Genomic DNA, 22768 nt, shown 5'->3' with positions numbered 1-22768 from the left:
TCATTAGTGTTATGCAGGTCCCTTGCTGTCGCCAAACCACTTTTTTTCAGCATCACTCCAGGGAATGTTCGTTCTGCCTGGAAGAACCTACAGAAAAGAATCAGAAAAGCACATGATTCCATCAGTCATAAGTAAACATGTATATTAAGTAAGTATGACTTTGCTGGAGGGATAATAACAATAAAATCACTATGTATACATCTATTATAGTCCTTGTGTATTGCATTATTTTACATGTGAACTGAACAACACCTAAACTGAAGAACGTAGTAATATAGTAGTAGTAAGAGCAGTAATATCAGTGGAGGCAGTGGTAGGTATTTTAGCATCAGTAGCAGCTTTCGTAGCTTTTAGAAAATTATATGACTGAGTGTAGTAAAGATGACAGAGAGACAATCATTTCAATTTCTATGAGGGTTCATGTTTTTGCTTTATGAGCATATATTTTAAATATTGATGTAGTACACATCACAAAATGTCTAAATAATAGGGATCCTAAAACTAATCCATAAAATTGATAATAGGGGTGTGACGATAACCGCATCACCGCCTTACCGCCATAATGAGATGTCAACCGCGGTGATGTGGCTATTACCGTCATCACCGCCCATTTTAGTTTAGTATTTATTTTTGCTTGTGAATCTTTCAGGATTGTATAGAAAAACTGAATAAACTAAATAAAAGGAATAAAAGGCCTGCCCTGAGTATTTTACACTTAAATTACAAATTTAGATTACAAAACGAAAACACTGAATCCTTTTTAAAACCAGCATAGGCTGTTTTTATTTGAAGCTTATTTTAATAAAGCAGGCCTACTAAGTCAAATCAATCACTCCACAGAAAATAAGCATTTTAACGCACCGCTGTAATTTCTATATCCCAGTCCCTTTATCAACATGTTTAATACAAGTCATTATTTTAAAGATTATAACCTGAGAATATGATTTACCTCAGCGCTGCACTTTTCTCCTTCACCCTCGCGCTGAGTTCAGGTGACGGAGTGTTGTGAAGTAGTTAAACTCTCAAACTGGCACAGGAATATCAGTATATTAATATAGGCTTTGCTAAAATGCTGGTCAAATGTAGGTCTTTTTTTACAGCTATAAACAGACGCGCATGCTGCGACCACGGTGATGAGGCAACAATCGCATATATTTTGACTTATTTAAAGGGCACCTATGGTAAAAAATCTACTTTTCAAGCTGTTTAGACAGCCATATGTGCATGTATGGTGTATAGACCGTCATATTGGGGTGATATAAGCACACCCAGTGCTTTTCTTTCAATTTAACAACATAAAAAACGGTGGACCAATTGGAGCGGTGTTCAAACCGACTGCAACTTTACATTGGAGCGGTCCCCCCACCCACCAATATTGATTGACAGGCGCGTCATCATATCCTCAGTTTGTTGATTCACGTCCGCCATTTTCAGCGTGAGTTGAAGCAATATCCCTAAAGGAACACGCTAGCTCTATTTTTAGATGCAAGGCTCATTGGGCTCAACACAAGATCAATATTCTCCACATTATCGCTCTAATCGGAATTATTGGTTGTATCTTTAGGTAGGTTTGCAAACATGTGTACTTCTCATTGAGTCTACCTTATACTTCAGCCGTTTGCATTTCTCACGATCCCAGAAGCTCCCTGTGATCTTAACTAGCATGCGTTTTACAATACTAAACATCGGTTTCTATCAGGGTACACTCAAGTCGACGGCTGGGCGCCGCGGGCCGCTGCAGAAACCTGTTTAGAATTCAAAAATGCGTGGCGCGACGATTCGGGACACTTCATGCTTCTGCTGCGCCACAGACAGTGTCTGGTGTGCCGTGTCGCGGCTTCGAGCGGCGCATCCGGTGCCTCAGTCAAAGTTAATTCAGTGTGCGTGGTTATTAGTTTCTGTGTACAAGCTCGGCACTTGAAACTAGCACACAGTTGGCTGTAAAACTGTACAAAGACACAAATGATTTTGTACTCTCTGCTTGGTCTGTGTCAGAGTTGTACATGTACGACTGAATGCTGATCCTCTCCTCTTAGTCTGCCTCTGTTGCAAACACAGAGCGGGTGAGCTCATGGCCCCGCCCCCTTGTTACGTTGGGCGGGAAGCCGAAACTAATCCACATGTGAAGCAACACACCCATAAATCAGCGAGCTGTGGACACGCCCCCAACATGACACTTTTTAAAACATTATAATAAAACAATCTGAATTGTGTTTTGAACTGAACCTAAACTGGCACACTCAGAAGAGCCATAATATTAATATTAAATCCCTTTAAAGTAGGCTATAGGCTATATAATAATTTTGTGTAAAGACATTTATAAAAATATGTAGCTAATATATCACAGGGGTTTGTGTAGCAGCAATTAGAATGGAGCATAATTAAATCCTTTTTTCCCGTGGAGCGAAACAAACACTACATAGTTGTGTAGCGGATGGGGACGCACAAGAATATACAATTCAGATATTTTTGTTGGAAGAAAAATATTCTTTGAACGAATTTTGTTTTGTACAATTTGTATCTTAGTTTTTGTGGGTCAGTTATTTACAAAATAAACATAAATAACTAATAAACTTTGAGGTGAAGCGATGTGCCTCAGGGTCCGCTATATGCCGCGGCTAAAACACAAACTGGTCTGTTAAATACAATCGTAATATAAATAAAATAAAAGTGAAATATTCAGTTTGGAATATTGAATCTTTGTTAACTGTATCAAAAATAAAATAGCAGCCTATATTATCACTCTTTATGACAAACATCCATTGATCGATCAGTTTCGCTTTAGTTTAATCAAAGCGTTTGAACTTTTTGATATTTTAGGCAAAGTGGTCTGCATAACCAATGATTAAACTTATCCACCTGCGACCCACCCATAATTAAACATCATGTAGGCGAGCTGGCTTTTTGATTACCTGAACCGTGTATTAACGGCTGCACCAGCATAACCGAGATCTGCGTATTAATATCAGCACCAGCAGATATAAGAGAGTTTGTTTCATAACAGTGTTTTATGCTTTATAAATATCCAATATTAAGAGAGTGACTCCATAAGGTACATAACCTGCGCACACTTGATTATTACTTTAATGTGTAAAGTCATGGATGCATCTCACAGCGCAAAGCATAACTTATCCTTTAAATGTCCATGCTTAATATGTCATTGATGAGGTCTATCTATTGAAAGGGTTACCTACAATGGAGTATATATAGGCTATATATGCGCTACATAGCAGGGACGTTAAGATTGTAGGTAACCCTTTCAGTAGATAGGCCCTGAGGCACATCGCTTCACCTCAAAGTTTATTAGTTATTATTGTTTATTTTGTAGATTACTGACCGACAAAAACTAAGATACAAATTGTACAAAACGAAATGCGTTAATTGTAAAAAATATATGAATTGAAACACAACTGTGCAGTGTTTGTTTCGCTCCTCTGGAAAAAAGGATAATGCTCCACTGTAATTGCTGCTACACAAACCACACACAATTATTATAGCCTATAGCCTACTTTAAATAAGTCAACATATATGCGATTGTTGCCTCATCACCGTGGTCACAGCTCGCGCTTCTGTATAGCTTCTGTAAAAAAAGACCTACATTTGACCAGCCTTTTAGCAAAGCCTATATTAATATACTGATATTCCTGTGCCAGTTTGACACTGTAAATTAAACTGAGGAGAGTTTAACTACTTCACAACACTCCGTCACCTGAACTCAGCGCGAGGGAGAAGGACAAAAGTGCAGCGCTGAGGTAAAATCATATTCTCAAGTCATAATCTTTAAAATAATGACTTGTATTAAACATGTTGATAAAGGGACTGGGATATAGAAATTACAGCGTTAAAACTGCTTATTTTCAGTGGAGCGATTTTATTTTTATATATATATATATATATATATATATATGTGTGTGTGCGGGTAACCGACATACCGCATGATTTCTTGCTTCAACACCGCGATAACAGAAAATCCGTTACCGTCACAGCCTTAATTGATAATCATTGATAGACATTTGTTGTCAATTAATGGTATTATCAATTAGTTGGAATGTGACAACAAAATAACTCAAAATGCTGAAGAGTTGAGATCAACCAGCATGAGGATAAAGTGTGCATCCTAGAGACTTTAAATTAGTTAATAAGGTAACCTAAAATGTAACTGTAACCTTAAAGTTATTCTATTATTATTGAAGTATCGGATCAGGTTTCGGTAGATACTCGAAATCAAAGGACTCTGACTCGAGGGCAAAAATACCGGACCGGGACATCCCTAATCTGTATAGAAAAAGTTCATCAATTATCTGAATAACATAGCTAACAATCTTACCATTTCCATTACCAGTCTTAGACGTTCTGTTTTCTTTGGTCTGTGTGGGAGTCAGGGCTTTCTGGGTAAAGAAAAGAGACAGCTTGTGATATATAAACTAAAAACTGACTTATTAATTACTGAACTCTATAAGCCTGAAAGTCTAAGCTGTATATAATCAAACTGCAAACCATCCAAGTTGGAATAATATGCCTCGTCATGCTCACGTCTACATTTCTGCCTTCTAGATAACTCTGTAACACAAGAAAATAAACATCAGATTATCACAAGTTATATCTGTATAGAAAAAGGTCATCAATTATCTGAATAACTACATTATTCAGATCCCTTTTTTCTGTTTATGTGTTTATGAGCTTGATTGCATATATATATATATATATATATATATATATATATATATATATATATATATATATATATATATATATATATATATATATATATATATATATATATATATACACATACATACATATTTGATAGTTGAGAATGCGCCGCTCCACGGTGTAGAGAAACCTGCTTTCCGAGAAATGCTGGTGGCGGAATAATGAAGCAAGATACTAGGGATGTGAACCTACACTGGTCTTAGGTTCAGTTCTGTTATGATTATCATGCCATTGATTCGGTTCAATTCGATGTCTCGGTGCATTGACGATGCTTTCCATACATAATTAGATTTTTTCTTCACAACACAAGATTTTTTTTAATTAAAATCTATAAATATATTAATATTTATATTTGATTTGTAATACAGTTTTGTTCTTAAATACAGCAGTCAGATATATGAACTGTACCCTTAATTTGATCTGCTCAAGAAAACACTCTTTCTGAATGTATCAAACAAAACTCCAGTACATGCACAGAAGACAGCATGAGCATTTATAGCAAATAAACTAATGTAAACATTATCCCGCTTGCTTTTTGAGCGCTGTCAATTGAGGTCTTACACCTTTATGATTGGTCATTGCCTTCACCCGCTCAACAGAAAGGGCTGCGACCTCAACGAAAAAAAGTTCTCAGTTATTACCGTGAAAATTGGTTAGGCATGGATAACACGCAACTCAATAGGCACAACTTTTAATATAATATTAAATGTAAAAATAAAATGTATGTTATGCTATCATAAGTGTTTTTTTTTTTCGTGAAATTGTCCGGTTGGCATTTGTAAAAAAATAATAATAATAAAAAATTAGGCTATTAGGCCTACTTGTGATTTTATTTATCTAGTTAGCCTATTTAATAACTTGTTTTCAGGTTACATTTTCATTTGAAGGCAATAAGCTTACAAGTAAAAAACAAACAAACAAAGATATTCTAACTGTATTAAAGCCATCAAAATAGGTCAACATTATATTTTCAAATCCACATCACGCACTATATACCTATTTCACTTTATAACACTGCAAACTTGACTTCGCAGGCTGATCATCTTTAAAGATATTTTTAAGTGTCCTAACTTGAGACTCCTGCCTCATAATGGGATGTTTCTTTACACAACCGTTAAAGTGCACTTTAGCAATGTCAAAATTAAAGCAAACATTCAAAAGGGTTCTGCGTTTTGTCAACTGTATAGCTTAATTGTAATAATAATGAATATAATAAATGATAATATTATTTATAGTGTAGACTACTGAGGGACTGTGCAGTGTCCAACTAAACATTTTTATTCTAACTAAAAAACATAAAATGACTGGCAGCTGCGTCCCTGCTGAAATTTATTTAACAACAAATTTTTTTAGCGTTTCTTTCCATTTAGAGCTCAAGAGAGTTGTATTTTCAGATTTAATTAACCAAAACATGAAATGAATTAGGCTGTTGGCCTTCATGAAATCCACTAGTCCAGTTTTCTCCTGTGTGAAATTAGAGAGCACCTCCGCCGCCGCGTGCACGTTTTAAAGGCTATATACCCCCCCCCCCCCCCCCCCCCCCCCCCCCCCCCCCCCCCCCCCCCCACCACCGCGCAGTTGTTGGTGATTTCCCACCCCGGTAGTAAAAAATTGTCACCGTCACAGCCCTAGGTTTATTGCGCAGTCTGTTTCAGGTTCTCAAAATAGGTTGTTTTCACATGACGTCATTGCTGACACGTGACTCAGATGGAGGGCAGGAAGTGGTTCTTCATAAGATTCGCTACCAGAACATTAAAGTATTTGTTTTATGTTGTTTCTAATAGTTTAAAGTGGCTAATATAAAGAAATGCCGAACAGCTTTTATAGACTTTCAAAAGCTTTTGCTCATAAAGTGGTAAAAGTTCAAGAAATGTAAAAAAGGTGGCGTGTGATAAACATTTACTCAACACATCTATGTGTACAAACTTTTTTTGAACGCTATAATTCGTAACAGCACCAATAAAGATTATATACAGGCCTAGCTGTGTGTATAAATATATTAATGTGTTATATAAAATCAGATACAAACACCAGCACACTTATAAAATATCAAAGAAAAGATAAATAACGTACTCTGCCATGTAATCGCTGTAATGAAATCTCTGGCTTGTTTTGCATTAATCCAAGTCTTTACTGGCGTTTGGCAGAATAAACACCTGTTACATTAAGGTCTATATGCGCAGAAGCGGTGAATGTTTGTTAATGGTAAGTTCACTGGACAAAACTAGACGATTATTATTGTGGAGCACTTTACCTCCTTACAAAAATAAATAAATAATAATGTAGACTATGCGTCCATGCTTTTGTCTGCTTTCATCTGTTATTTTGTGATGTCTGGAAAATCCACATGGGGAAAAACTATAGTAATTTATAATAAAAGATGTTTTTGAACCACATAGTAAAGTGTATAATGTGTAGAACTCTTATTGAACAATGAATGCTAGCGAAGGTAATGAATTCTACCAAATACTGTAGCATAGTAAACTAATAAACTGTAATACTGCTGCATTGTGATCGTGTATGATTATAGCGTAGAGAAGAGAAGCCTCTTAAATAATTAGTTTATTACTACAGTAGTCTTCCCACAGCAACAATTACTATGACAGTTTAATTATTTAAAGTATTTATTTTTTCATGTGATATAATAGCTTATATAGTGTCTACTGCCTCGATGACAGGCAAACATATTTTAGTTGAGTACAAAACTCGGCCCTCTTCATGATATAAGTATCATGCCCAACATATGTGCTTATTTTCTATTTATATCTTATACAGAAAGATAGAAATATGGTATAAATCACAAAAATACACTTTCCTCTATGACTCCCATTCAGTTTTTAGTTCCTGCCCTCCATCTAAATTTTGTGCGTCACCAGAACCACATGATTGAAAACAACCTTCAGCAATGTGCCAACAATACACCTTAACACACCTCTATTTTGGACCAGAACACCCATGAGTCCACAAAGTAGCGCACATGGATTTACTATTTAAACAACCTGGTGCAAAACAGAAAGTATGGGAGTATGATAGGGCCCACAGAGTTAATCTGTTACCTGCTCATCATGATCATCTCTCTCAGCCTGGCCAGGGTGGTGATGCTCTCAGTCTCTTTCTGTCTTGAACTTTCTCTGATATCTGTGTGAATATATAGTGTTAGACAGTCAATAACAATCATATTGTGTCCATTACTTATCAAACACTCAGTTCACGAGTTCACACTGACAGATATTTGACTAAATAGAATATGCATATTTGGTGTGCTGTCCGGGGAGAGCGCTCGGGAAGACACCCTAACTCGTGTTATTTCCCTTATCAGGATAGAGAGAGTTAGGGTCCGAGCGCAGTGTCTAGCCCGGCTTCAGAATGCTCCCCAAAGATGCAATTTATAGAAGGACAGCAACCAGACAGATATCATGGTCTCTCCCAAAATGCTAGCCTTGAAAATTTGGAGGGGTGCTGTACCGCATTGGGAAAGAGTGAAAAATGGCTCCGGTGGGTGCAGTGATGCAGATGTGACTCCTTGGGAGCTGTTAATGCTTGGCAGTGATGAAATGTAAATGTGTACTCCAGAAGGAGCCGCCACTGTTGAGGCAGTAATCTGCAGTGTTGTGATATGATTTCTATATCAATAATGATTGCGTCTCTGGTGGGTGCGGTCGCTGTACTTGCAGTGGTGCATTATAATGGTGTGCGTCTCCAGTGGGGGCTGCTACTGCACTATCAGTGCGTCTCCAGTGGGAGCTGTCACTGCACTAGCAGTGGGAACTGTCACTGCACTCGCAGTGCGTCTGCAGTGGGAGCTGTCACTGCACTCGCAGTGCGTCTCCAGTGGGAGCTGTCACTGCACTTGCAGTGCGTCTCCAGTGGGAGCTGTCACTGCACTCGCAGTGCGTCTCCAGTGGGAGCTGTCACTGCACTCGCAGTGCGTCTCCAGTGGGAGCTGTCACTGCACTCGCAGTGCGTCTCCAGTGGGAGCTGTTACTGCACTAGCAGTGCGTCTCCAGTGGGAGCTGTCACTGCGCTAGCAGTGGTGCATAATAAGTTGCATCTCCCGTGGGAGTGGTCACTGTGCTAACAGTGGTGCGTAATAAGGTGTGCATCAGCCGAAGGAGTGGTGCGTAATAAGGTGTGCATCTGCCGAAGGAGTGGTCAATGCGCTAGCAGTGGTGCGTAATAAGGTGTGCATCTGCCGAAGGAGTGGTCACTGCGCTAGCAGTGGTGCGTAATAAGGTGTGCATCTGCCGAATGAGTGGTCAATGCGCTAGCAGTGGTGCGTAATAAGGTGTGCATCTGCCGAAGGAGTGGTCACTGCGCTAACAGTGGTGCGTAATAAGGTGTGCATCAGCCGAAGGAGTGGTCACTGCGCTAACAGTGGTGCATAATATTAAGGTGTGCGTCTCCTGTAGGAGCGGTCACTGCGCTAGCAGTGGTGCGTAATAAGGTGTTCATCTGCCGAAGGAGTGGTCACTGCGCTAACAGTGGTGCGTAATAAGGTGTGCCTCAGCCGAAGGAGTGGTCACTGCGCTAACAGTGGTGCGTAATAAGGTGTGCATCAGCCGAAGGAGTGGTCACTGCGCTAACAGTGGTGCATAATATTAAGGTGTGCGTCTCCTGTAGGAGCGGTCACTGCGCTAGCAGTGGTGCGTAATAAGGTGTTCATCTGCCGAAGGAGTGGTCACTGCGCTAACAGTGGTGCGTAATAAGGTGTGCCTCAGCCGAAGGAGTGGTCACTGCGCTAACAGTGGTGCGTAATAAGGTGTGCATCAGCCGAAGGAGTGGTCACTGCGCTAACAGTGGTGCATAATATTAAGGTGTGCGTCTCCTGTAGGAGCGGTCACTGCGCTAGCAGTGGTGCGTAATAAGGTGTGCATCTGCCGAAGGAGTGGTCAATGCGCTAGCAGTGGTGCGTAATAAGGTGTGCATCTGCCGAAGGAGTGGTCACTGCGCTAGCAGTGGTGCGTAATAAGGTGTGCATCTGCTGAAGGAGTGGTCACTGCGCTAACAGTGGTGCGTAATAAGGTGTGCATCAGCCGAAGGAGCGGTCACTGCGCTAACAGTGGTGCGTAATAAGGTGTGCATCAGCCGAAGGAGTGGTCACTGCGCTAACAGTGGTGCGTAATAAGGTGTGCATCAGCCGAAGGAGTGGTCACTGCGCTAACAGTGGTGCTTAATATTAAGGTGTGTGTCTCCTGTAGGAGCGGTCACTGCGCTAGCAGTGGTGCATCATAATAAAGTATGTGTCTCCTGTAGGAGCGGTCACTGACACTATCATTAACACTCTGCTAACACTCACCTGCTCATCATGATCATCTCTCTCAGCCTGGCCAGGGTGGTGATACTCTCTTAGTCTCTTTCTGTCTTGAACTTTCTCTGATATCTGTGTGAATATATAGTGTTAGACACTCAATAACAATCATATTAGAGCTGGGCGATATGGCAAAAAAATTATAACGATAATTTTTTTCATATCGGTCGATATCGATAATTATAATGACAAATGTAAAAATCTTCATATCTATCAATTTTATAAGATTTTAACCACACCAATCCCTTTGTGCAGCTGATTTAACACATTTTGTGAAATGTTTTAGCTGTCTGACAATTTAAATAAAATAATAAGCAAAAGAACAGTCTTAATTCAGCATTTACATTTACTGTGAAGTGTAAAAGTTATTACATTAATATTTATTAAGCACCAGGCTTATTAGGTTTTAATATGTTTAATTAACATGAGAAAATCAGTGGTACATGAAACTACAACAATTTGTACCTGCTTCTTTCCAGAAGGTTTTCTTTGTCCCATTATCTGTAAAACAAAACAATTACCTTTCAGCAAGATCACCACACATTATTATTAAATTACCACAGTGGTATAATTTATTCATTTATTTTAAATAGTGGCCACATGAATAGAGGTAAATTTGGTTTTATATTCGCACATTCGGACTTTCCCCTTAATAATATAATTTCATTAAAGTATTATTTGCAAACTCTAAATAGCAAAATCATATTAGCAGCAAATGAGTATCAAAGTACAACATTGTTCACAGTCAAATAAGCAGTGTTAATGTTGTTTAGAAATCACACTTGCATGCTAATTCTGATTGAATATTCAAAGTAACATGGTAAACAATAAAGAGACTTCTAAATGAACAAATGTGCAAATATAAAACCAACTTTACCTCTATGCCACATGAATGCATTAAATATTGCTAGTATAATAATAAATGACTTTATGGCAAATATGAATTTGTTCCATTCAGGATATTTTTGCTAATTGCTCCTACAATTTAGCCTAAATAAATTTAAAAACAGAATAAGGCATCAACTTGATAACTTTGAAGTTTCATTGAACTTATTAATTTCACCACAATTATCATACCATTAATAGAAAATATATCCATGATGCAGTTTCATAGAAAATCACAAACAAATACTTTTGCAGAGTTTTCACAGCCAGGGTCACTTTTATGCTGCAAAAATGACTCGAATAATTAATTTGTCATCAAAATTGTTACCAAATTTCAGTATTAGTTGAAGCACATGTAAGGACCAACTAATGTTAACTAAGCTAATGCTAACGTTAGCTAAATGATGATCAGGAAGGCTAGGCCAGACTATAAAACACCTCAGCCTTGTTTAAAGTTAATTAAAATGAATTAAGCCTCACCTGTAACAGTGCTGGATCTCTTTTCCGCTGTTTCCCTCCTTGGCTTCGTCTGTCTTCGAGCACATGTCTCGTGATGTGCTTTAGCACCCTCCGTGACATGCGTTCACGTGCCATAATTCTGATCTGTGTTAATGATCGGTTCTGAATCTGTCCCGCTCTCAGGCTCCCCTCCCCCACTCAAACTCAAGCTCCCCTCCCCCAGCGCAGCCTCAAGTTCAAAAGTTCATGCAGCAGTATCACCAATTAAGACTTTTACTCCGGTTCAGCAATATCACGACTTTTGCACTTCATTTCACTCGGCTATATGTTCATTAATTTATTAATTGAGTTGATATTGTTTTAGATTTAATATTTTAAGACAATTATTTATTTATTTGTAAATAAATAATTTATCATTGCATAAATGCAGTTAAATAAAAAATAAATTAAGGTGTACACAGTAGATATAATACATTGGATGATATGGAATAAGATATAGGCATGTATTTACTAAAAGGGGTAAACATTTAACTGATAAAGTGGTTTTAATATCTTTTTAATTAAGCACGTTATAGGTGTTCCACATCCACACACATATAGTAATGTACATACACAGCTAAAGCATAACATTATGACCACATTCAGTTTATATCACTGTTTTACGTTATTTGTAAATTAAATTAAATGTAAGTGCACTTAAATTACTAAATAAAGTTAAGGTGTATAAAGTAGATAGAATACATTGGATACACTGTATGAACTATTGGATAAATGATGAACATAACAAAGACAAAAAAGTCACTTAACCTAATTAAAAAAAATAATAATAATTTAATAACAGGAATGAACACGCAGTAACAGGAATGAATATCCAGACACTGTGGATGTTCAGCTTGGTCTGGTGATAACTGGGTTGTGTGGAGCGATGTTATGGTACATCTCTCTCCACTTTTTGCGGCGTCTGCACTTTTCTCTCTTAGGTCATTGATCAGTTTCTTCCTGCCTGACTCTAGGTCCTTCCTGTATCTCTCCGACTCATTCATTCGTTCATTTTCTTTTCGGCTTAGTCCCTTTATTAATCAGGGGTCGCCACAGAGGAATGAACCGCCAACTTATCCAGCATATGTTTTATGCAGCGGATGTACTTCCAGCCGCAACTCAGCACTGGGAAACATCCATACACACTCATTCACACTCATACACTACTGCCGATTTAGCTTATTCAATTCACCTGTACTGTGTGTCTTTGAACTGTGGGGGAAACCGGAGCACCCAGAGGAAACCCACGCCAACACGGGAAGAACATGCAAACTCCACACAGAAATGCCAACTGATCCAGCCGGGGCTTAAACCAGTGGCCTTCTTGCTGTGAGGCGATCATTCTACCCACTGCACCACCGTGACACCCTTATTCAGATTCCTTCTCTAAATATTTCTCTCTCTTCTCTGGGTCTGCATCATGTTTACAATAAAGTTGTTGCTTTTCTGCAGCACTTATAGGTGGATTGGCACTCTGCAAGTATATAATACATACATATGATACATGTGATACACTCACCGGCCACTTTATTAGGTACACCTCACTAGTACCAGGTTGGACCCCTTTTTTGCCTTTCAGAACTGCCTTAATTCTTCGTGGCATAGATTCAACAAGCTGCTGGAAATATTCCTCAGAGATTTTGCTCCATATTGACATGATAGCATCACACAGTTGCTGCAGATTTGTCGGCTGCACATCCATGACGCCAATCTCCTGTTCCACCACATCCCAAAGCTGCTCTATTGGATTGAGCTCTGGTGACTGTGGAGGCCATTTGAGTACAGTGAACTCATTGTCATGTTCAAGAAACCAGTCTGAGATGATTGGTGCTTTATGACATGGTGCGTTATCCTGCTGGAAGTAGCCATCAGAAGATGGAGACACTGTGCTCATAAAGGGATGGACATGGTCAGCAACAATACTCAGGTAGGCTGTGGCGTCAACACCATGCTCAATTGGTACTAATGGACCCAAAGTGTGCCAAGAAAATCTCCCCCACACCATTACACCACCACCACCAGCCTGAACCGCTGATACAAGGCAGGATGGATCCATGCTTTCATGTTGTTGAGGCCAAATTCTGAGCCGACCATCCGAATGTGTCAGCAGAAATGGAGACTCATCAGACCAGGCAACGTTTCTCCAATCTTCTATTGTCCAGTTTTGGTGAGCCTGTGTGAATTGTAGCCTCAGTTTCCTGTTCTTAGCTGACAGGAGCGGCACCCGGTGTGGTCTTCTGTTGCTGTAGCCCATCCGCCTCAAGGTTGGACGTGTTGTGTGTTCAGAGATGCTCTTCTGCAGACCTCGGTTGTAACGAGTGCTTATTTGAGTTACTGTTGCCTTTCTATCAGCTGGAACCAGTCTGGCCATTCTCCTCTGACCTCTGGCATCAACAAGGCATTTGTGCCCACAGAACTGCCGCTCACTGGATATTTCCTCTTTGTCGGACCATTCTCTGTAAACCCTAGAGATGGTTGTGCGTGAAAATCCCAGTAGATCAGCAGTTTCTGAAATACTCAGAGCAGCCCGTCTGGCAGCAACAACCATGCCACGTTCAGAGTCTCTTAAATCCCCTTTCTTCCCCATTCTGATGCTCGCTTTGACCTGCAGCAGATCGTCTTGACCATGTCTACATGCCTACATGCAGTGAGCTGCTGCCATGTGATTGGCTGATTAGAAATTTGCATTAATGAGCAGCTGGACAGGTGTACCTAATAAAGTGGCCAGTGAGTGTATATTTACAATATAAGTAATTGTAACTGAAACCTAAAAGATTCAAGTAAATCATCTTACATTAACAATGTTTTGCATTATTATTTATGAAACAGAGAACGCATCTCACTCCTGTTACTATTACTCAGTCCTGTTATGGCTTACAGTATATGAGTAACGGGACTGAGGGTCTGAGGGTGAGTTTTCAGCATAAAATTATCAAATTCATGCTAAATAGCCACATGGCACACATGCTAATAGCATGAGGATATGGAGCAAGTTTTAGCGGTTTATCAAAGATATGTCTTTTTAAAATGAATTAATAAAATGAGAAGACTTTCCCCTTTGTTTTCCCATTGCCTTTAAAAGATCTGGATGATGAAACTTCCTGTTGAAAATATGCCTTATGGAATGTCCCAAGTTAATCAAAGGGGTAAATGTGTTAGGGTAACAGTAATGAGTGAAAACCTGGCGACACGGCTAAAATGTGTATTTCATCACAAATGTTCAGATTTATTATTTTTTTTAAATAGGAAATCATTGATTGGATATAAAACTGCATGTAAATGCAAAAAAAAAACTAATTTGGGAAGGATTTCAAACAATATATTCTAGCAAATGTTAGAAGCAGGGAGTGGAGACATGCAGCAGCTGCTCTTTTTAGTGTTCTACATAGTTTTTAATAATGATTTTAATTATTTATTCTAAATTTTGCAGTTTGTTAAATTTGAAGACTCTTTGATTGTTACTAAAATGCACTTTTGAGTTAATTTAATGCATTTTTATATATTTAATATTCTGGGGACATAAATGTTACCCATTCAGTGCAATGTCCTGTATATTCAGTGGCCTTTCTATCAAAACCACATTAACTTCTTCAGCAGTCATGTGTGGGTCAGACGGCACGGGCCAGCGTTTACTCCCATGAGCATCAGTGAGCCTTGGCTGCCTGTGATAAGTTGCGCTTCACAACTGTTCCCTCCTTGAACAGATTTCACTAGATGAGTGAACTGACCACTGCAGAAACGCCTCACAAGAGCTGTAGTTTTGGAGATGTGCTGACCCAGTCATCTTGCCATTACACTATGGCCCTTATTAAACTCACTCAAATCCTTACACTAGTCCATTTTCCTTTTTAACGTATCAACTTTAAAGACAAAATGTTCTCTTGCTGCCTAATATATGCCACCTGCTAAAAGGTGCCTTGAGGAAGAGATGATCAGTGTTATTCACTTCACCTGTCTGTGGTCATAATGTTGTGCTGGATCAGTGTGTACACGGTATATCACAGCCAGTCTGCTTCAACAGAACTAGCAGCCTAAACTAAGGCTCATCACCAGAGGTGGTTAGGCCTTTGCTGTAGCTGACCATCACTTGTAAAGCAGCTCGTCATTCATTTTAGAATTGCCTGAACTCTCAAGGACTCTAAATCGTCTCTTTTTCTGTCAAGTTGAGGACAGGGTTGCCAACTTTGTTGCTATGAAATATGTGACATAATTTGACTAGTGCAGCCATGCAAATTAGCATATGCATTCCATCATTGCATCATATTTACATTTACTGTTTAAAGGATACATTCTGTACTGTACATTATATAAAACATTTAAAACTAAAAGCTAAATCAGTAAAGCCTTCTCAACACCACTGCTGCTTCAATCTGTGGAGCAACCAATAAACAAGACATGGGAAATCACATACAGGACAAACCAGGCAAGCTCAACATATGGGATGTCCCGGCTAATACAGGGCGGCTGGCAACCTTAGTTGAGGACACGACAACTCTACCAGTGTTTTATAATATTATATATATATAATTGTGATTTATTATGTATTATATTACGGTTTTAGTGTTGTACTTTGTGAAATACTTTGATCAACCTTGATTGTTTTTAAATAAGGTTGACACAGAGCTGACATCACGCCTGACTGGAAGAGTGTGTGAATGCTTTAGTTTACCTTGCATTACTCTTTTTACTCTTTTCATTTCTCTCACTGGGCACACTTCACTCTCACCCTGCAGTTTTGTACATCTTTCCTCCACACCACATCTCTAGTGAACGGCTGTTCAGCACTAATGGTGTGCATGTGCTCTATAAATCTATCTACTTTTGGTTATGTTAACCTGTAACAGTATAGACAGTCTATTTTGAGTAAACACTAGGAATGCCCAGCGCTTCAGAGCAGCTCACACAGAAGCAGCTCCTTCCCCCAAGCCTCCCTCTGAAACAAATGCTCCTTAAAAGCAGTATTCTACTTTCACTACTCCTATAGTGCCTATATTATTGTTTGTTTATTATATGTACTTTAATGTATTTTATTTCAACATTTATAACACCTCTACAGCATTAGGCATTTGCACAAGTGTAAATATCATCTGTTAATATGTAAATTCAACTGTAAAATATGGTGATGTACTAAGGCTGCTGGTGACTGATGGGTTAGGGTGAAAAACATTTGATAAGTTGTAGATATTATGTATTTTCAGACGTTCAGTGAGGCTCAGGTAGAATGAGTGCAATGACATTCATAGATTCATGTTGAGATTAATGTTAATTAAGATCTTATTTAATTAACGATTAATATAAATTTATATAGATGAAACATGAAATTATACATTAAAATATCGAAACTAAACGGCGAGTGAAGTAAATCGAGTCAATTTCATCACAGAATCATTAGTTGAGTTGAATTGATTTGTTTGAACAACCGATGCTTTCTAAAATGAACGGACGTCTTTACGAACGCTTAATTGATTCACTGATTCACTCGCTAGAATCATTGACGTTGATTCACTAGAGTCATTTTTAAACGAACCTTTGTTCATAAACAGGACACGGCTTTGTAAAGAGAATTTACAGAGTTTATCTTTGACTTTACTGGAAACTAAAGCGACGAAACAGCACAGTCAGCTTCTAGAGTTATAACATCAGACAATGTAAGACACTAAACATTTCATTATTGTTCATTGAGTGTCGAGAGGTGCAGTTTTGTCACGCGATGTCATGGCGATCATATAGGAGTGCTTTCACTAATGCGGCTGATGCTCGTATGAAACTAAAGGCTTTTCAAAGGCTCCAGATAGGAATTACATTCACTTTAACATTATAAGGGTGTTATTATAGAGTCTTAATGAACATTTTAATGATGTTTAATGTCATATGTAATTACATTAAATCCAGCAGTAAATTAACCAAGGTTTTAATGTAGTAAACGTGTAGTAACGTGTTTATTTGCAAATTGACTTCAGTTGGTTAATTTTCGTGAGGTAGTATTACAAACATGACATTTCAGTTTGCCAACCGGTCTCATATAGTTTAGTTTAATCGTGTTTTCAGGCATTCCTCTCCTCTTCCCCCTCCACAGTGTAGTAATGGGACTGAAATGGCCAATCACAAAAATTCCCCAGCGAGGGAGCTGTCGTCCAATAGGAAAAATCCGCTCTCACTCATGCTCCTCCTCCCGAGATTTAAGATTGCAGTACACGTGTGTGACCGATGGGGGAGCTCGCGGACACAAGGCTAAACACCAAATTTCAGTTTTACTATTGCTGTGAGGACTTTTGCTGAAATTTGCACAGCATCAAGTATAGGCCCTTTGGAGGCCATTAAAGCATTTTATTTGTGAGGACCACCTAAAATGTCCTCACAAAGAAAAATGTCCTCACAACATTGGTTGTTTCTCAATAGTTGGTCCTCACAAGTATAGCAAAACCAACACACACAGATAAATTCACACAAACACACACAAACACGTACATGCACATACACTTTTACACACACACTCACACAGACTTAAACACACCCAGATACACACACATCACACACAAACACCCGCATGCACATACACTTGCACACACAATCAAATACACAGACAGACAGAGAGACATAAACACACAAACATACAAAACACACACACACACACACAAAAATAAATACCCAGACATATACACACACACACAGAGCAGATGAATACTGAGGTGTGTGTGTGCAGATTAACTCTGATGATGATCGGGGTGTTCTGATGGGTCAGTGGGGCGACTCGTACACTGGTGGGGTTCCTCCGTCCCGCTGGAGCAGCAGTGTGGAGATTCTGCGCCGCTGGATGAAATACGACTGCAGTCCGGTCAAATATGGCCAGTGCTGGGTGTTTGCAGCTGTCATGTGCACAGGTACACACACACACATGCACACACACACATACACAGAGTTTGGTTTAATGTAGAATTTAAGTGATTCATGGTGTGAATCCTCTCTCTAATGTGTGTGTGTGTGTGTGTGTGTGTGTGTCCTGCAGTGATGCGGTGTCTGGGTATCCCATGTCGTGTGGTCACCAACTTTCAGTCTGCTCACGACACAGACCGGAACCTCGTGGTGGATGAATACTTCAGTGATTACGGCGTTCGGCCCAAACAGAGCCTGGACAGTGTGTGGTGAGTCTGACCTCTGACCTCTGATCCATGACCTCTGACCTCAGGCTGATCTGACGCCGTTCTGCTGCAGGAACTTCCATGTGTGGGTGGAGGCCTGGATGAGGAGACCAGACCTGACACAGGACACACACACGCTGTATGACGGCTGGCAGGTGCTGGATCCCACACCACAGGAGAAGAGCTCAGGTGCGCACATACACAGTATATACCTACACATATACATACACACATACATACACACACATAGACACACACATCCATCTATCTATCTATCTATCTATCGATCGATCAGTGTGCGTGCACGTGTATGGGTGTGTTTATGTCTGTGTGTGTGTTCAGGCACGTACTGCTGCGGTCCGGCGCCAGTCAAGGCTATCCTAGAGGGTCACACAGAGGTCAAGTACGACGTGCCCTTTGTGTTTGCGGAGGTCAACGCTGATCGAGTGACGTGGCTGCTGATGGCGGACAGATCCAGGAAGAAGATCATGTCAGACAGCAGAAGCGTGGGTCAGAACATCAGCACTAAAGCTGTGGGCAGCAGCAGCAGACTGGACATCACTGACCTCTACAAACACCGCGAGGGTCAGTGCATACACAGCTGAAGTCAGAACTATTCCCCCTCCTGTTCAGTTTTCATTCCTTTATATTTTCCCCCAGTTTCTATTTATCAGAGAGCAGATTTCTCCAACACATCTCTGCACATAATAGTGTTAATAAGTCATCTCTAATAACTGATTTATTTTCTCTTTGTCATGATGACAGTAAATAATATTAGACTAGATATTCTTCAAGACACTTCTATACAGCTTAAAGTCACATTTAAAGGCTTCACTAGGGTAATTAGGGTAACTAGGCAGGTTAGGGTAATTAGGCAAGTTATTGTTGTGCACATGTTAGGAAATATTACATTGCATCATTTGCATAACACTGAAAAGATTTGTGAGTCCATCAACTCCAGTGGTGTAAAGTAACAAGTTACAAATACTCAAACTACAGTAATTGAGTAGTTTTTCTCAGGAATAGTAATTCACTCAGTAGTTTAATAAATGTTTTATGTTCCCTTGAGTACACTACTTTCCATCAACCTGCAGTCACTACTTTAGTTTTTCCTGTCTATGAGGATTAGAGAAATCCGTCCTGTGATTCCTGTCTAATCAAATCACACCTAGAAGGTAATTCACATATTACTGAACTACCTGAAGACATGGGCGATTTATAATTGCAGCAAACTGTTTGGAAGCATGAAAAGTGTCCTAGAAGATGTCGAAAGTCTTTACACACATTGACCCAGAGACTGTTTAGATGCATATCACTGATGAGAAGATGACGGATGTTTACTGTATGATGACCCAAATGGCCTTAAACACCCAGCAGGAACAAGACGTCAACATGACATCAGATTGACGTTGTACCCCTACGTCGTGGGGACGTTGCATTTTGTTTGGAAATGAAAATTGGGTTAACGTCAGAACTCACCGTCAGGCTGATATCAGTGTCCAACATCCAACCTAAAATCAACCAAATATCAACATCTAATGATGTTACAGCTTGACGTTGTGTGGACGTTACCACTATGACGTCTGTCAGATGTTGGATTTTGGTTGCTATACCTGATGAATAAATGTCAGTATTTGACATCAATATGGCGGCGGCGGTTTAAGATGGTGGCTCGATGTTGGATTTTGGTCACTTTCCAACACAACCTAAAATCGATCAAATATCAATGTCATTTGACGTTATTATTGGACATCACAATAACGTTGTCCTTAGACGCTGGTTAGACATTGAATTTTGGTCACCTGATGTCATGACCTAAATCTAACTTATTATAAGCGTCTTATAACGTTGTGTGGCTGCTGGCCAATAACTAAATGCACTACAGAATATTACGTTTACACACATAAACAAATTAGATGTAAATGCATCAGCTTTAAACAGTGTAATACTCACTACTCTTGAGTACTTTTGAAAGGTCTACTCTTTACTCATACTTTGAGTAATATTCACAGCAGATACTTGGACTCTACTGCACTACATTTTTAGCCAAGTAATGGTACTTTTACTGGAGTATGATTTTTCAGAACTCTTTACACCACTGATCAATGCCAACAGAAGCTCATTTTAAAGAGTGTTTTGAGTCTGTATTGTCTAAATAGTGTGTGTGTGTGTGTGTGTGTGTGTGTGTGTGTGTGTCATACCTGTCAACATTGGGATGTGAAAACAAGGGATATGCCCACCATAATAAGGGATGGCCCCCCTCTTTAGATATTATTATTATTATTATTATGTGTATATGTCTGTTCAAACACGCATACGAAACCCAGACTTTCACTCCGCTTCAAATCATGTGTGCAGAATCCATTTGGGAAACAGCGTCTATTTATCACTATGAAGGGCGTCAGCTGACAGTCACGCACCGCTATATTACTGTTCTGAGGATTGCATATGAGAGGCGACGACACCAGTGATGAAAAGTAAAGGGAATCATGCAGTTTTTACATTTATTTCAAACTGTTTTCATGCCTAAATAAAGCGAAAGCACAGAACAGACTCATGTTTAAGAGCAAGGGGCGGCCCCTGGTGGTTCGGCGGTATGGGTTGCGTATACGGAGGATCGGCCTTTTAATAATTATTTGCCACCCTACAGAGGAGACTGAAAATACGGGAGAATCCCGGGAAAAACGGGAGGGTTGACGGGTATGGTGTGTGTGTGTGTGTGTGTGTGTGTGTATTAAACGTGTGCAGGAATAAGATTCCGACGGTACCAATTTTTCCCCATTGAACACAATATATTTAATTTGAAGAAACATTTCACATATTTTGGAACTATTATGACACTAGTATTCAGCTTACAGTGACATTTAAAGGCTTAACTAGGGTAATTAGGGTAAAGTTAGGGTAATTAGGCAAGTCATTGTGTTCTGGAGACAATCCAACACTAATATAGCTTAAAGGGGCTAATAATATTGAGCTTAAAATGGTGTTTAAACTATTAAAAACTGCTTTTATTCTAGCTGAAATAAAACAAATAAGACTTTCTCCAGAAGAACAAATATTAGAGGAAATACTGAGAGAAAATTCGTTGCTCCATTAAATATCACTTGCTAAACATCTGAAAAAGATTAAATATTACACAGGAGGATGAATAATGTAGCCCTGCACTGTGTATCTGAGATATGCACACTAGATGAGGAGCATGAGGAGGAGACTCACAGCTATCTTTGCGTACACACCTACTGTATCAGGCTGATGAACTCTTGACACACACCTCACACAAACTCTTTCCATACCCCTCACGCATGATTTCATCAATTGGGAACCCATTGGATCGGTGGAAGATGGCTGTTGCTAACAAAATAAAGGAAGATTGACAATGAAGGCAGAACAGAAACAAGACATGTCCTGACAACCCCGCCCTAAAGTAGATAGCCACACCCTAAAGGCCCTAACATTTCTGACAGATGTAAATGTGTGTGTGAGGGTGTGTGTGTCAGTAATGTTGGTTTGCAGATCTCCATGTTTCCATTGTGTCAGATGTGAAATGTTGTGCTGATTATAAGAGGCCTCAGCCCTCCGTCAGTCCGTCATCACAGTGCTTTAGTATTATTATTCTGTCTGCGCTCCCGTCTCAGACGCTGCTGTATTCACTAATGTTAGGGTGTTGTGTGTGTGTGTGTGTGTGTGTGTTGTCCTCAGGCTCAGCGCAGGAGAGAGCAGTGTATACTGAAGCTGTGAACAGACTGACTGACCTGCAGATCTCCGAGTCTCCTCCAGTCAGTGTTCAGATGAAGCTTAGTCTGGACGTCGCGCCGCTGAACGGAGCTGATGTCCCGCTGAAGCTCCTCATGAAGGGCAGCAGAGCGCAGTGTGTGTGTGTGTGCATCAGCGCGCAGGTCATGCGGTACACTGGAGCCCCGGCGGCTGCAGTCTGGAACCACAGCACTGACGTCCAGCTGCAGGACATTGAGGGTACACTACTACAGATGAACACTGACCACTATTTACAGCTGACCACTGCTGCTTACTGACTAGTGCTGACCTCTGACCACACATTTTAACTTTCATCTTCCCCTTTAGGGAAGCTTAGTCCCTTTATTCATCAGTGGTCGCCACCGTAAAATGAACCGCCAACTATTCCAGCACATGTTTTACACAGCGGATGCCCTTCCAGCTGCAACCCAGTACTGGGCAACACCCATACACACACTACGGCCAATTTAGT

At 39.8% G+C, this 22768-nt stretch overlaps 1 protein-coding gene across 1 annotated transcript in view; it reads left to right on the top strand.

Moving 5' to 3' along the window:
- The window catches only part of tgm8 (transglutaminase 8), a 35528-nt gene that overhangs the window by 9127 nt on the left and 3633 nt on the right, over nucleotides 1-22768 (top strand). The window contains exons 6-10 of the mRNA XM_056460696.1: nucleotides 18108-18285; nucleotides 18411-18546; nucleotides 18617-18732; nucleotides 18886-19128; nucleotides 22243-22515. Of these exons, the coding sequence (XP_056316671.1) occupies nucleotides 18108-18285; nucleotides 18411-18546; nucleotides 18617-18732; nucleotides 18886-19128; nucleotides 22243-22515 (946 nt within the window). The remainder of the gene's footprint in view (nucleotides 1-18107; nucleotides 18286-18410; nucleotides 18547-18616; nucleotides 18733-18885; nucleotides 19129-22242; nucleotides 22516-22768) is intronic.

This window comes from Danio aesculapii, chromosome 6 (assembly GCF_903798145.1).
Source record: "Danio aesculapii chromosome 6, fDanAes4.1, whole genome shotgun sequence".
NCBI lineage: Eukaryota > Metazoa > Chordata > Actinopteri > Cypriniformes > Danionidae > Danio > Danio aesculapii.
This window is presented reverse-complemented; position numbering and strand designations above follow the sequence as displayed.